Raw genomic sequence first — 14,339 nt, 5'->3', positions numbered from 1 at the left:
ATTATAGCAGTGTTTCTCAACCTTGGCCACTTGAAGATGTCTGGACTTCAACTCCCAGAATTCCCCAGCCAGCGAATGCTGGCTGGGGAATTCTGGGAGTTGAAGTCCGGACATCTTCAAGTGGCCAAGGTTGAGAAACACTGGATTATAGGGTCTTAAAAAGAAATATGATTCTGCCTCCTATTTTCCTTACAACAGCCCCCCCTCCCCATGGGTTGAGGGAGAACTACAGGCCAGAGTCTCCCAGTTAATAACCCATCACTGGGTTCAACTCACCACTATGTAAAACTGCCTTTGAAATATGCACAAATAGCCCCCATAAGCCTCCAGAAATGCTAAGAACTTTACAGGGAGTCTTTGCTTAATGATTGGTTGCTTCACAACCACAATGACAACAGGTGCTTCATGGCCTGTAAAAGCCCCACTGCATGAGACAGTCACCTGTCTGCATTTCAGGTAAGTCAGTTTTACAGCCGGTTGGGGCATTCTGTAATTGCTTGTGGCTTTTTGTGATCAGTGTGTCTGCAATTTGCAATGGTTTGTGCTGGTTTCTGGCAAAAAAGAAGCCAATTCAAGTGAATGGATTCACTTAACAAAACAGGCCAGAAATTTACTTACAGTCACAGGTATCTCAAATTATGACCACAATGACTTACAACCATAATTCCAGGCTCAATTGCAGTCGTAAATTGAGGATTACCTGTAATCATAGCTGTGGTGTCACAGGATATATTCCCTGTAGCAGGAATTGAAGGTATTGGTATTTGGTATTTATTCGATTTGTAAGCCGCCCTATTCCCCGAAGGGACTCAGGGCGGCTGAACAAAAACCAAGGGAAGGGGAAAAACAAATAAAGTAAGACAAACAGGACAGTGATACAACAGTTTAAAAAAGCACAGCAAATTCGAGTAGGGGGGGGGGGAACTCAACCCCAGGCTTGCTGGGACAGCCAGGCCTTAACAGCTGAAGGGTGGCGAGGGTCCGAATCTCCACGGGGAGCTCGTTCCAAAGGGCCGGAGCAGCCACAGAGAAGGCCCTCCTCCGGGTGGTCAACAGCCGGCAATGACCGGCAGATGGAATTCGGAGGAGGCCTAATCTGTGGGATCTAATAGGTCTATTGGAGGTAATTGGCAGCAGGCGGTCTCTCAAGTACCCAGATCCAATACCATGAAGGGCTTTATAAGTGACGACTAGCACCTTGAAGCGTATCCGGAGACCAATAGGCAACCAGTGCAGCTCGCGGAGGATAGATGTGACGTGGGTGTACTGTGGCGCACCCACAATCGCTCAGGCGGGTGCATTCTGGACCAGCTGAAATCTCCGAACACTCTTCAAGGGCTGCCCCATGTAGAGCGCATTGCAGTAGTCCAGTCTTGAGGTTGAAGGGACATAATGATTAAATTGCTGGGTCAAGAACATTTCAACACTTGTGTTTAGTGAAATATAGGGCAAGGTGGTATTCACTTTCCTTACCGGTTCGCAAAGGTGAGCACACGTGTCCACGCATGTGCTCAGCCTTCTGCGCATGTGCCTTGCCTGCACGTGGCTTGCTAACATGCCTAAATAGGATGGCATAGAGCCGAGGCAGGTGGGCAGGCCTACCCGCGATTTCCACTGTCGGTTCGGGTGAACCGGTCCGAACCGGCTGAATACCACCTCTGGGTGAGGTGCGAGCTTCTGTGCTTGTTAACCCAGTATTTTTATATTCAAGTTTACTTTCAGCTGTAGGAGTTACCTGGGTGATTTTGGCCCTAGTCACTGTCCTAGCACAAGAGGTAGCGAGGTTGTAGGGGGGAATTGGGAAGGCACTGCTATCTACGCTGCCTTTTGCTCTTGGGTCAAAACAAGCAACATTAGCAATCTAATCAATTATAAATAAATGCCCTTTTCCTAGTACTCCCTCTGGGGGTTCCACTACCACCAATGTCGAACCTGCAAGGAGAGACTTGCATTTTTGTGTTAATGATTGAATGCCTATAGCAAGACCAAGTGCCACACTAAAGATAAAGGTTCTCTTCGCACATATGTGCTAGTCATTCCCGACTCTAGGGGGCGGTGCTCATCTCCGTAAAGCCGAAGAGCCAGCGCTGTCTGAAAAGTCTTGCTGTCCGAAGACGTCATGTGGCTGGCATGGCTAAATGCCGAAGGCGCATAGAACGCTGTCACCTTCCCACTAAAAGTGGTCCCTGTTTTTCTACTTGCATTTTTTATATGCTTTCAAACTGCTAGGTTGGCAGATGCCGGGAGAAGTTCCACGCTAGAGCTGAGGAAAAACAACATGGATGGGAAAGGGGCTTAGAAAGCACTCTCCCTGGAGGCTGAGCAGTAGGCTTGGTTTTACCAGGTTTTTCATTGCAAGGAGCAGATCCTTTAAAAGTAAAACTGGAATCGGCCCCCTGGCCAGTGCTGAGATAGAATAGAATCCGTTTGGGAGAAAGATTCTTGCTGAATGAGATGTATGGATGTTGCATATGAGAGAGATTGACTAGTGGTTGCCTCCAGGCCCTGATGATGTATCTATGGTGAGGTCTGTCAGACTTAACAATAGCCTAAAGGTAAAGGCTCCCCTCGCACATATGTGCTAGTCGTTCCTGACTCTAGGGGGCAATGCTCATCTCCATTTCAAAGCCGAAGAGCCAGCACTGTCCAAAGACGTCTCTGTAGTCATGTGGCCGGCATGACTAAATGCCGAAGGCGCACGGAACACTTACCTTCCCACCAAAGGAGGTTCCTATTTGTTTACTTGCATTTTTATGTGCTTTTGAACTGCTAGGTTGGCAGAAGCTGGGACAAGTAATTGGAGCTCCGTTACGCGGCTCCAGGGAATCGAACCGCCGAACTGCCGACCTTTCTGATCGACAAGCTCATCGTCTTAGCCACTGAGCCACTACGTCCCTAAAAACTAATATAGATATATCAACTGACGAACTTTGATCCACAAGCTCAGCGTCTTCCGGAGGAATGTGGGTGGCCGTTTTCGCCCTCCCCAGGCTTCAGGAAAGCCTCCGGAGCCTGGGGAGGGTGAAAAACAGGCCCCAGGGTTCAACCAGAAGTTTGGGAATGATCCATTTCCGCCTTCTGGAGGGCCTCCGGGGGAGGGAGCAGGTTTGTAACGTGCATGCGTGGGTGGGTACACATGCAATAGTGCACGCACACACAATTTTGCCACGCCCTTAGCAAAAGGTTAGCCATCACTCCATAATACCAGATAAACCTAATAAAATGCGGTTTACAGGTGACACATTCTCCAAAGTTCCTCCCAGAGTGACCTTTATGTTTGGGAAGGATCTGGTAGCCAGAAGGAAGCTATTTTAGATCAAGCATGGGAACCAGAATCAGAGAAATGGTTCTAGATTCAGTGCTGGTCATCTTGCAAAAATTAAGAGAATCACACACAGGTTCTGGAAGGAATTGGAGAAAGCTGGAGGAAAGCAATCCCGAGGGCACCAGACCATGGATGGGTTTTTAAGAGAAAATGAGCCCCTTGGATTTCATCCAAAGTTTAATGAGAATTGGTGTATCCCGCAGGATGGATGCAATAACTAATAAGTAGGTGGCGCCAGTCCGTGCGGGTGGCTGCATTTCAGATCAGTGGTAACTTCCAAGTGAATTTCAAAAAACAGCCCCATGGAAATCATATGCCAGAATTCTGTGGGATGATGAAGGTATAATCTTCCTGCTCCAGGAAGGGCTGCAGTTGGCGTCTCTGCCGAAGCTGGGCAAAAACTGTTTTTTGCCATGATTTTACACTCTCCATCCAGGTGTAACAAGAGACTGATGTTGCATATCTGCTCCCCTTAGGAGCAGTGCCTACTCAATCAATGGGCCCTGCCCTGCAGATATCCCAGGACAGTAAATCTTAGGGAGACCAGAGCAACAAGCCAGATGCAACACAGATTGCGATACAGTCGTGGAGCATGAGCATTTACCTGCCCATGGTTGCTACAACAGTGACTGGCCTAACTTCGGAAGTGGGCGCTCCCATCAATGGAGGTTTTTGTAAGAAGAGATTGGGCAGCCATTTGTCCAGAACAGTATGGGGGCCTCTGCTCGAGCAGGGGGTTGGATTGGAAGATCTCCAAGGTCCCTTTCAATTATGAACTCCATGGTTTTCCAATATATGATCCAATGGTGGGATTCAATATTTTTTACTACTGGTTCTGTGGGCGTGGCTTGGTGGGTGTGGCAGGGGAAGGATACTGCAAAATCCCCATTCCCTCCTGATCAGCTGGGACTCAGGAGGCAGAGAATAGATGGGGGCGGGGCCAGCCAGAGGTGGTATTTACCGGTTCTTTGAACTACTCAAAATTTCCGCTACCGGTTCCCCAGAACTGGTCACAACCGGCTGAATCCCACCTCTGATATGATCCCAACACATGGAGTTAAGTCACGCAATATCTGAAGGCCTGCAACTCTCTCAAGAAAAGTCCGAACATCAGATTTAAGTTGTGCAAATACATGTGTTAATCACTAGTACTCATGGCTACAAGGTTTTGTTCCAGGGCTTAGATCACAGAGAGGACACACTCGTGGCTTGATGAATCTGCTAGGCAAGACTGGGCATGTTGGGTGAATTGCCCGGGCATATATTATCTGGAAAGTGAAACAGATTTCCGTGCCTGTGAGGTTAATGGTTAGCAGGAATAAATGGAATGCATTTTAACTTCTAGTAGAAAGCCTCAGAGCAGCGATTTGACCCAAATTAAACTAACCCAAATGAATTATGGTGTTAATTGGAGCAGACACCATTTAATTAACCTAATTAGTATTGATTCTCCCACACCATCTCCTCCAATAAATTGGTTTTTCCTATCTTTGCCTTAATTTTCTACATCAGGAAATAGTAACTTTTGATTAACGCCAGTTTTATGAATAAGGTAACAACTCATTTTGGAATAATCATTTCTGAACAAACCATTCGGCCGTTGACAGCGTAGAGACAGTACGTGTATCTCTCTTCAAGTTGTTGGCTTTCCTTCTCCCCCCCCCCCCCCCCCCGGCACGAAATAATAAGCAAAGAAAACTTGGAATGACTGGCTCTTCTAGGTTGTCCTAAATTTACAACCAATTGCTTAGCCGTTATTCGAAATTATAACCAACCAGAAAAATAGTGCTTACAGCCTGGATTCAAAGTTCTGATTGGGCCCCCTCTATATGGTCACATTTGGACACTCAGCAACAGGGCCACAATACAGCCATTTGCAGTATCCTAAGGTCACCCTGGGGTCATGATGGACGCCGAAGGTGCATGGAACGCTGTTACCTTCCCACCATCGTCCAAAGGCCTCAATTCTTTGAACACTTAAGGCTTACGGTATATACAGCTTCATAGTGCTTTACAGCCCTCTTTAAGTGGTTTAGTCTATTGACCCCAACGATCTGGGTCAATCTTTTTACTGATCTCAGGAAGATGGAAGGCTGAGTCCACCTGGGATCGAACTGCTGGCAGTTGGCAGACTCAACCTGCAATGCTATTGCATTCTAACTACTGTGCCGCCAACAAACACATTGTTAGCCAGGTTGCAATTGCGTGAAAAGTAAAACCAGCCAAGATGGAAAATATTGCCAGAAAGTTCCCTCCCAGCATTCCAATGTTAAAGATGGACCCAAATGTTCCCAAAGATAAATCAAATGTGCACTTTCCCCCTTCAATAAAATCCTCCTGAGAATTTTTCCCAGGTGTTTGCATCCTGCCATCTTTCTGTAGCAGGACTGTAAAAACGTGCAACAGTGGATGCGTCATGCGCCGGCCACGCCCATGCTAAGTGTAGCAAAGGAGGAAATAAGTTGTGATATGTGCCGTGATGAAACATGTTTGACACCCCTGTTCTAGAGCATCCTTAATTTGTTGTGCTCTTACAAGGCCATCACAAACCCACAAATGTGAAGCTGGCAAATTGGCCCGCTCGGATTCTTATTAATATCATCAAATGTATTTGCTACTAATCGCAAGTGACTCTTGAGTGGAATATTTCTGGATCTTCCACAAGGCTATAAGATGCTACGTAGCAGTGGTGGGACATGACCGGTGCCTGCTGGGAGCACCAGATATTGTTCTGCTACGGTGCCCCGGAGGGCCCACCCGCCCTCCTTACTGCTATTTGAGCTGATTGGGGCTTTTGTGTATGCGCATGGAGCGTATGGCACCTGCACAACACTCCACCGAGCAGCTGGACCATCGCGGGCAGTAAGTACATGTGCTGCACGCATGCTGCGTGTGTTAACGTGGTGGACACCAGACCCCGTTGCAGTGGGATCTGGAACCCACCACTGCTACGTAGGCAGGAGAGTCAAACTCCCTCCCTCCCAGTAAATAAAATTGGAAAATGAGGTGCATTAAAAGGTAAAGGTTCCCCTCGCACATATGTGCTAGTCGTTCCTGTCTCTAGGGGGCGGTGCTCATCTCTGTTTCAAAGCCAAAGAGCCAGTGCTGTCCGAAGACGTCTCCGTGGTCATGTGGCTGGCATGACTAAATGCCTAAGGCACATGAAAGGCTGTTACCTTCCCACCAAAAGTGGTTTCCATTTTTCTACTTGCATTTTTTACATGCTTTTGAACTCCTAGGTTGGAAGAAGCTGGGACAAGTAACGGGAGCTCACTCCGTTATGTGGAGGGATTCGAACCGCCAACCTTTCTGATTGACAAGCTCAGCGTCTTAGCCACTGAGCCACCGCGTCCCATTAGAAGGGTGCAAAACAGAAGTTGGATGTTCTCTACTAATCCGTTGCTTGATTATCTTTTCCAGAATCTTTCCTGGTATTGAGGTCAGGCTGATAAATACACACCTATCAGCCTGGCCTCAATACCAGGAAAGATTCTGGAAAAGATAATCAAGCAACGAATTAGCGAACACCTGGGCGTAAACAAAGTAATAGCCTAAAGCCAACATGGGTTTGTCAAAAACAGATCATGCCAGACTAATCTTATTGCATTCTTTGACAAAGTGACAAAATTAGTGGACCAGAGGAATGTCATCGATATAGTTCACTTGGACTTCAGTAAGGCATTTCATAAGATAGATCATAACCTACTACTAGATAAAGGAGAAGAATGGGGGTTGGACAGCATCACCACCAGATGGATTCATAACTGGATGACCAACCACACTCAATGTGTAGTCCTCAATGGAACTGCATCTACATGGAGGGAAGCATGCAGTGGAGTACTCCAAGGCTCTGTTTTAGGCCCAGTACTCTTCAACATCTTCATCAATGATTTGGATAAGGGAATAAATGGGGAACTCATCAAATTTGCAGATGACACCAAGCTGGCAGGAATACCAACACTCCAGAAAACAGGCTTAAAATACAGAAGGATCTTGACAAACTTGAACATTGGGCACTATCTAATAAAATGAAATTCAATGGTGAAAAGAGTAAGGTTCTACATTTAGGTAAGAAAAACGAAATGCACAGATACAATATAGGTGGCACCTTGCTCAATAGTAGTAACTGTGAGAGGGATCTTGGAGTCCTAGTGGACAACCATTTAAATAGGAGCCAGCCGGGTGCAGCAGCTGCCAAAAAAGCCAACACAGTTCTAGGCTGCATAAACAGAGGGATAGACTCAAGATCACATGAAGTGTTAATGTTATAAAGTGTTATGCCACTTTATAATGTCTTGGTAAGGCCACACTTGGAATACTGCATCCAGTTTAGAAAAGATGTGAAGACTCTGGAAAGAGTGCAGAGAAGAGAAACGAAGAGGATTAGGGGACTGGAGGCTAAAACATATGAAGAACGGTTGCAGGAACTGGGTATGTCTAGTATAATGAAAAAAAGGACTAGGGGAGACATGATAGCAGTCTTTCAATATCCCAGGAGCTGCTACAAAGAGGGAGTCAAACTATTTTCCAAGGCACCTGAGGGCAGAACAAGAAGCAATGGGTGGAAACTAATCAAGGGGAGAAGCAACTTAGAACTGAGGAGAAATTTCCTGACAGTTAGAACAATTAATCAGTGGAACAGAAGTTGCCTCCAGAAGTTGTGAATGCCCCAACACTGGAAGTCTTTAAGATGTTGGATAGCTATCTGTCTGAAATGGTATAGGGTTTCCTGCCTAGGCAGGGGGTTGGACTAGAAGACCTCCAAGGTCCCTTCCAACTCTGCTATTGTATTGTATTACTGCTTCTTACTTTATTTCCGAAAGCCCCCCCCCCCCCCAAATCTAATTCACTGCCACATAGTAGAATGGATTCTGTTTAAGCAGAATGGACAACTACAGCTGAGGATTACAGGTTGTCCTTGATTTACAACAGTTCGTTTAGTGACTTCAAAGTCACAAGGGCACTGAAAAGTGATTTATGACCATTTTTCAGACAACCATTAGTCATCGGATCAAAATTGAGATGCTTGTCAAGTCACGTTTATGACGGCTGCAATCTTCTAACCAGCTAAATCACTGGAGAAACCAGATTCACTTAACCGTGTTACTTAACTGCAGTGTTTCACTTAACAACTCGTGGCAAGGCTGTAAAGTGGGGCAACATTCACCTAATAATGGTCTCACTTAGCAACAAATTTTGGGCTCAAGTATGGTCATAAGCTGAGGAATTAGCTGTATTGCAAAATTTAACTAGAACAGGATTCTCAACTTTGGCCACTTGAAGACCTTGAGAGCTTCCTTCCAACAGGAGTCTGGGAGTTGAAGTCCAGACATCCTCACATGGTCCTCGGTTGAGAAGTGCTGGATTACGGCATCGTCTAAACACTTATTGGATGTCGGGGCAGAGGAGATACATTTTGAGACTTAATATGTCTGCAAAGTACCTGTGGAGTCGGACAACTCTGAGCAGCATTGTTTTTACCCGTCCACAACAACACACTTTTAGTGTCGGCTAAAATGGATGCTGTACCCTGGCAGGAATGCCCCATTTCTTCTGTTCCCATAGAATAGGGGTGTCAACCTTGGGGCCCATGGGCCGGATGCGTCACACGCTGGCCACGCCCATGCATTTTAGCGAAGGGGGGGGAGTCGTGATACATCACGTGACAACACGAGTTCGACCCCCCTGACCTAGAAAAACAAAAGGACCCACAGTGGGGAGAGGTCTCTTGTTTTCAGCATTGGAGCCAAGGGTGAAATGCTCTGAAGTCTGTTACCAATGCGCATGCGCACTGCAGGGGCGTAGAAGCCTTTTCTGAATCTGCAAAGGTAAGTAGAACAGCGGGGGGGGAGGGGGAGAACATCTTTGCCGCACGATTTAGATTCCGCTAGAAAGCAGGATTTCCTGCTTTCTAGCGAATATAAATCGTGCAGCACAGCTGATCGTCAGAACTTTTTAAAAACTTTTTTTTTTTAAGCATGTTTAAATTCCCGGTTCGGGAGTTAAAATGCTTTAAAAAGTAAAAAAAAAAAAAAAAAAGTTCTGACGATCAGCTGTGCCGGCGATCATTGGAACTTTTTTTAAAAAAAACTTTTAAAAAGCATTTTTACTACCGGTTCGGACAAACCAGCCCGAACCGGTAGCATTTCACCCCTGATTGGAGACTGCCTTTTTGGAAAGCAGGACTGGTCCCAAGGCCAAGCTCTGAGAAGAGAAACAGCCAGCTCCCCCCCGACTCCCAAAACACACGTCGAAACTGTACTTCAATACCTGGGGAAAATCTGTGGCTTCGCACAGAGAGAAGAGAAATGAAAGCAGATGCAGCATTAGATTCATGATTCTTGGTTTTTAATACATTCACAGATAAACCTTAGAAATAAAAGAGACATTGATTGATTCGATTCTACTGCTGGGGCAGTTGTTGGTGGTTCTTTTTCTCCAGGGATGGTATTCTTGGTTACATGTGTCCACTGCTTCTCTCCCACCCACTTCCTAATCCCACCCTCTTTTCCAAGGACGCTCTGGGCAAATGAGTTTCCTTTTGTGCAAATTTCCCCCCCTCCTCCGGAATTAGCGTTTTGGGGGGGGGGGGCAGGGAGAGCACACAGGCACTGAGGGTTAGCCAAGAGGCAGGTGGGTGCGGGACAGTGCAGTGATGGGGAAGTTGGCAGAATCGAAGGGTGGTACGAAACGATCAGCCCTTCTTCCCAAGTTCTGGAACTAAGTGGCAGTCAGTGGAAGTCAGTGGGACTCTCGTTCCCATCGCTCTGGGCTCCAGGTTTAACCATTCACTTGCAAATGCCTGGGAGGCGGGAGAGGGAGGGAAGGAGACACCTTCGTTCAACCAATATTAAAAGCGGGTTTTTTTAACATTCCGGTTCCTGTACTTTCTTTGGGATGTTTTTCATCTTATTCCATCTCGTGTAAACCCAAAGGAATTTATTGAGGCACTGTTTGCTTTTTCCTGGGACATGACGAGTTGCAAACCACAATAATAAAATGCTCCCTGTATTTTTTTTTACCCTCCCCTAAAATAAAGCTAAACGTGGCACCTGAATGGAACACAGTGGCTTTTTCTTCCTAAATGTGAGCGCGGTGGGGGGGGAAGGAAGAGGGGGAGAGATAAGGAGGGGTTTTTTTTTAACGCGCCTTAAAATTTCTCTCTCTTCCGAACCAAATCCATTTGGGCTCTTTTTTTAAAAAAATTGATATTCCGATAAAAATATGGCTGAATTTATATTTAATATATAATATTTATAATGTTGCAGACACCTAAACAGTGTTTAAGGGGCCCGAGGCTTAAAGGCAGGAAGAAAGAAGGGGAAGGGGAAAAAAATACACTCTAAAATCAATAGTTGGTGGGCTGATGGCCAAAGATTTCTGCAAAGTTAAATGTCTTCTTTTTAAAAGTCAACATAAAAATGACCTGAGAAATATTATATTATCCCTCACTTGGAATTAAATCTCTTATGTACACAGTAGAAATGGATGGATGATACACTCACACACATACACGCAACGTACATCTCCTGCCCCTCTTCTTCCTCTCTCGCCACCTCGATGTGGCATCCTTGGTCTACGTGTAGTTGGGCCGTTTGGGGGCACAGACCTTCTGCTCTCTTCCACGCCACCTGAGATGCCTGCAGGTGGCCCGTTTACAGACAGGTAGACTTCATTTCTCAAAATTTTGTTCTTTTGCATTGTAAATTCATTGTACCAGTGCAAATCAAACACAAACAAACAAACAAAAAAAATTATCCCTCCCCAGAAACAAACAACATTGCCAAAATTGTCCCAGGGTGAGGCTTGAATCACCTGGGGCAAATTCTGTGGTGAGGACCAGTGAACTAAAAAGCTCTTTAAAGCTCTAAGGGATGTTGGGACGGACGGGCTGGCTTCGTTCTTCCTCTTCGGGGGGCTTCTCTTCGGTCTCCGGCTGATCGCTGCTCCGGAAGGATTCTTGCAGTTGCTGCCGTCTCTGTACCTCGGCCTTAAGGCTCTCTAAATCTTTTTGGCTGTGGGAAGAGAAGCAGAGAGATTGTTCTGAGCCAGGCTTCCTTAGAAAGCAAGAAGGAAACCTCTTTTATTTACACGACTGTGAATTCCTTTCATTCACACTCAGCAAGGCTTATTAAACAGTCTTTCAGAAGAATATTTATCAGCACAAACCTTATCTTGCTTGGAGAGCTGCCAGATAACTACTGTATTTTTTGGAGTATAAGACACACCCTTTTCCTCAAAAAAGAAGCTGAAAATCTGGGTGCTTCTTATACACTAAATACAGCATTTTTGCCTCCCAAAACTCCACCCCCTTCACCAAAATGGCCGTTTATAGCCTTTAGAAAGCTTTCAGAGTACTCCTGGGAGCTGGGGAAGGCAGAAATGAGTGAAAAACGGGCCGTTTTTTGCTCAATTTTGCCCACCCAACTCACAGCCCCAGGAGCACTCTATAAGTTTCCTAAATGCTATGCATGCCCTTGTTTTGACAAAAAACGGGCCCATTTTCGCAAAAAACCATTTTTGGGAAGTCTACAGAGTGCAACTACTTTTTTTTTTAAAAAAGCCTCTTCATAAGCTTGGTGCGTCTTATACTCTGAAAAATACAGTAGTTTCAAACGCAGGGGAAGGCAATAGCAATAGCAATAGCAATAGCAGTAGACTTATATACCGCTTCATAGGCCTTTCAGGCCTCTCTAAGCGGTTTACAGAGAGTCAGCATATTGCCCCCAACAATCTGGGTCCTCATTTTACCCACCTCGGAAGGATGGAAGGCTGAGTCAACCCTGAGCCGGTGAGATTTGAACCGCTGACCTGCTGATCTAGCAGTAGCCTGCAGTGCTGCATTTAACCACTGCGCCACCTTGGCTCATTGCAAACATGGCACAGAGTCTCTTAAAATCACATAGAAAACTTGCCAATCTTGAACCAACCGAACGAATGAATGAATGGTTTTCTGCAAAAGCCCCCTCCCCATTCATTCCTCTTTTCTTTCCTATGGGAGGGGTCAATCACCTCCAAGGTGTGGCTTTACTCCTAAGTCGACCCTATTTTCTCTTGAGCTCTGCGCATGCGCACACTGGGAACAGGCTTCAGCTGTTGTTCTGCCTCACTGTTGTCTAACTCCCTCTCTGCCTCTGACGCAGAGCCCTCGTCTGAGCTTTCCTCCATCCCCAGGACTGGCCCCTGTTCCTCCCGAACTTCCTCACTGTCCGACTCTGCTGCCAGATCCGCTGGCTGCTGGAGGAGGGCCACAATAAAAATAAGGAATTATTCCTTCTGTGGGAAGGACTCCATTCAGAGGCAATTATCAGAAGGAAGAGGGATGATTTTGGACTCGGTGCATCAAAGGAAGCTGGGCTGTCTTCCTTCCTTCAAATCAAAAATCTGAGGGGACATTTTTGGCCAGGAAGACGATCAGCCTGAAATGCAAAAGGCCCCCAGGGCCAATTTGGGTACTGTAAGACTGGCCCTGAGCTGCCGTATCTAAAGATGAAGCAAGCGCATCAGCAGGGTGGGTAAAAGCCAGTAAAAGATCCGTTTAAGAAGGAACCACAATCAGGAAATGAAGGGGAAAAAATATAACATGAGCCAGATGAAACAAGCTGGGCCTGAGCACCTGAGGAAACCTGTTCTGACCCAGGCTTCCCCAAACCACGAAAGGAGATTCCTTGTCCCAACAAAACCCCTTTTTTATTAAGTAAATTCCTCTCATCCACATCCAGCAAAGTCTTTCAAGGGTGAATTTATGGTCACAGACCTTATCTGGCTTGGAGAGCTGCCAGGCTGATATCTTCCAAACGCAACGCTGTACTTGGCAAGGAGTCTTTGAGGCTCGCAAACCAATTAAGCGAACTAATCGTCTCCTGCAAACTCCCCTCCCCTTTCGTTCTTTATTCGCTATGGGCCATTCACTGTCCACCTGTGCCTTTACTCCTGAGGTGGCTCTTGTTCCTTAGCTGTTCCCTTCTCCTGGCAGCTCTGCGAATGCGCACACTGGGAATAGGCTCCAGCTGTTCTTCTGCTTCACTGATCTCCGACTCTGAAGGCAGCTGATAACTGGCATACGGCTCTGGCAGAGCCCTCGTCCGAGCCTTCGCCAGACTCCAGGACTGGCCCATGTTCCTCCCCAACTTCCTCACTGTTTGAATCTGCTGCCAGATCCGCAAAACCCTCTCCAAGACCCCTGCATATCTAACAGACTTGTAAATCAATGGGGCAAGAGTAGCTGTCACTCTTGTGAACGAACACAGCAAGGTCTTCAAAGGATAAAAGGGGTCCCAAAAGCCCACCCACTCTGAGTCTTCTTCGGATCCCGGCATGGCAGCTTCTTTCTCTCTGGCTCGTGCCTGCCTGCCTAGTTGAGTGTGTAAGTAAATGTGGAGGAATGTATGTGTGTACATGTGGGAAAGAGCAAGTTATCTACATGACAAGCAATAAAGTTTTGCTATTATTTTAAATTCACTGGGCCTCCCTATCCTCGAAAGAATTATTTGGGTCTCAGTGTTTGGTTGAAAGAGATTTGTTGGGAGGGGGGGGGGCATTTTCCAGGGCTGTGAGTGTGTGAGTGAACGACTGTCAGCTGAACCTGGGAGCCTCATGTGTGTAACAGAGTTACCCTGCGGTAAGATGGGTGGCCAATGAATTTCAAAAATTAATAAATATAAAAAGAAACAGCACCTCACTGAAAGAAATTAGTGATGGTCCACTGCAGAGTTTGGGTAGATGGATAGATAAATCTGATCGGTTCTTTTAGATAGATGATAGACAGACAGACAGACAGATAGCTAAAATAGATAGATAGATAGATAGATAGATAGATAGATAGATAGATAGATAGATAGATAGATAGATAGATAGATGACGGATAGAGATGATAGATAACAGACACAGATAGATGACAGATAGATAGATATAGATGACAGACAGATAGATAGACAGACAGAGATGATAGACAGATAGATAGCTATAGACAGACAGACAGACATATGACAGATAGATATAGATGACAGACAGA

General features: G+C 46.1%; 1 protein-coding gene across 1 annotated transcript in view; it reads right to left on the bottom strand.

The window, feature by feature from the left end:
* Positions 1-9,651: 9,651 nt before the first annotated feature.
* Positions 9,652-14,339, bottom strand: part of CLUH (clustered mitochondria homolog) — a 127,040-nt gene continuing 122,352 nt past the window's right edge. Inside the window, exon 26 of the mRNA XM_032214796.1 lies at positions 9,652-11,340. Within this exon, the coding sequence (XP_032070687.1) occupies positions 11,193-11,340 (148 nt within the window). The 3' untranslated portion in view covers positions 9,652-11,192. The remainder of the gene's footprint in view (positions 11,341-14,339) is intronic.

Source organism: Thamnophis elegans, chromosome 4 (assembly GCF_009769535.1).
Source record: "Thamnophis elegans isolate rThaEle1 chromosome 4, rThaEle1.pri, whole genome shotgun sequence".
Lineage (NCBI taxonomy): Eukaryota > Metazoa > Chordata > Lepidosauria > Squamata > Colubridae > Thamnophis > Thamnophis elegans.
This window is presented reverse-complemented; position numbering and strand designations above follow the sequence as displayed.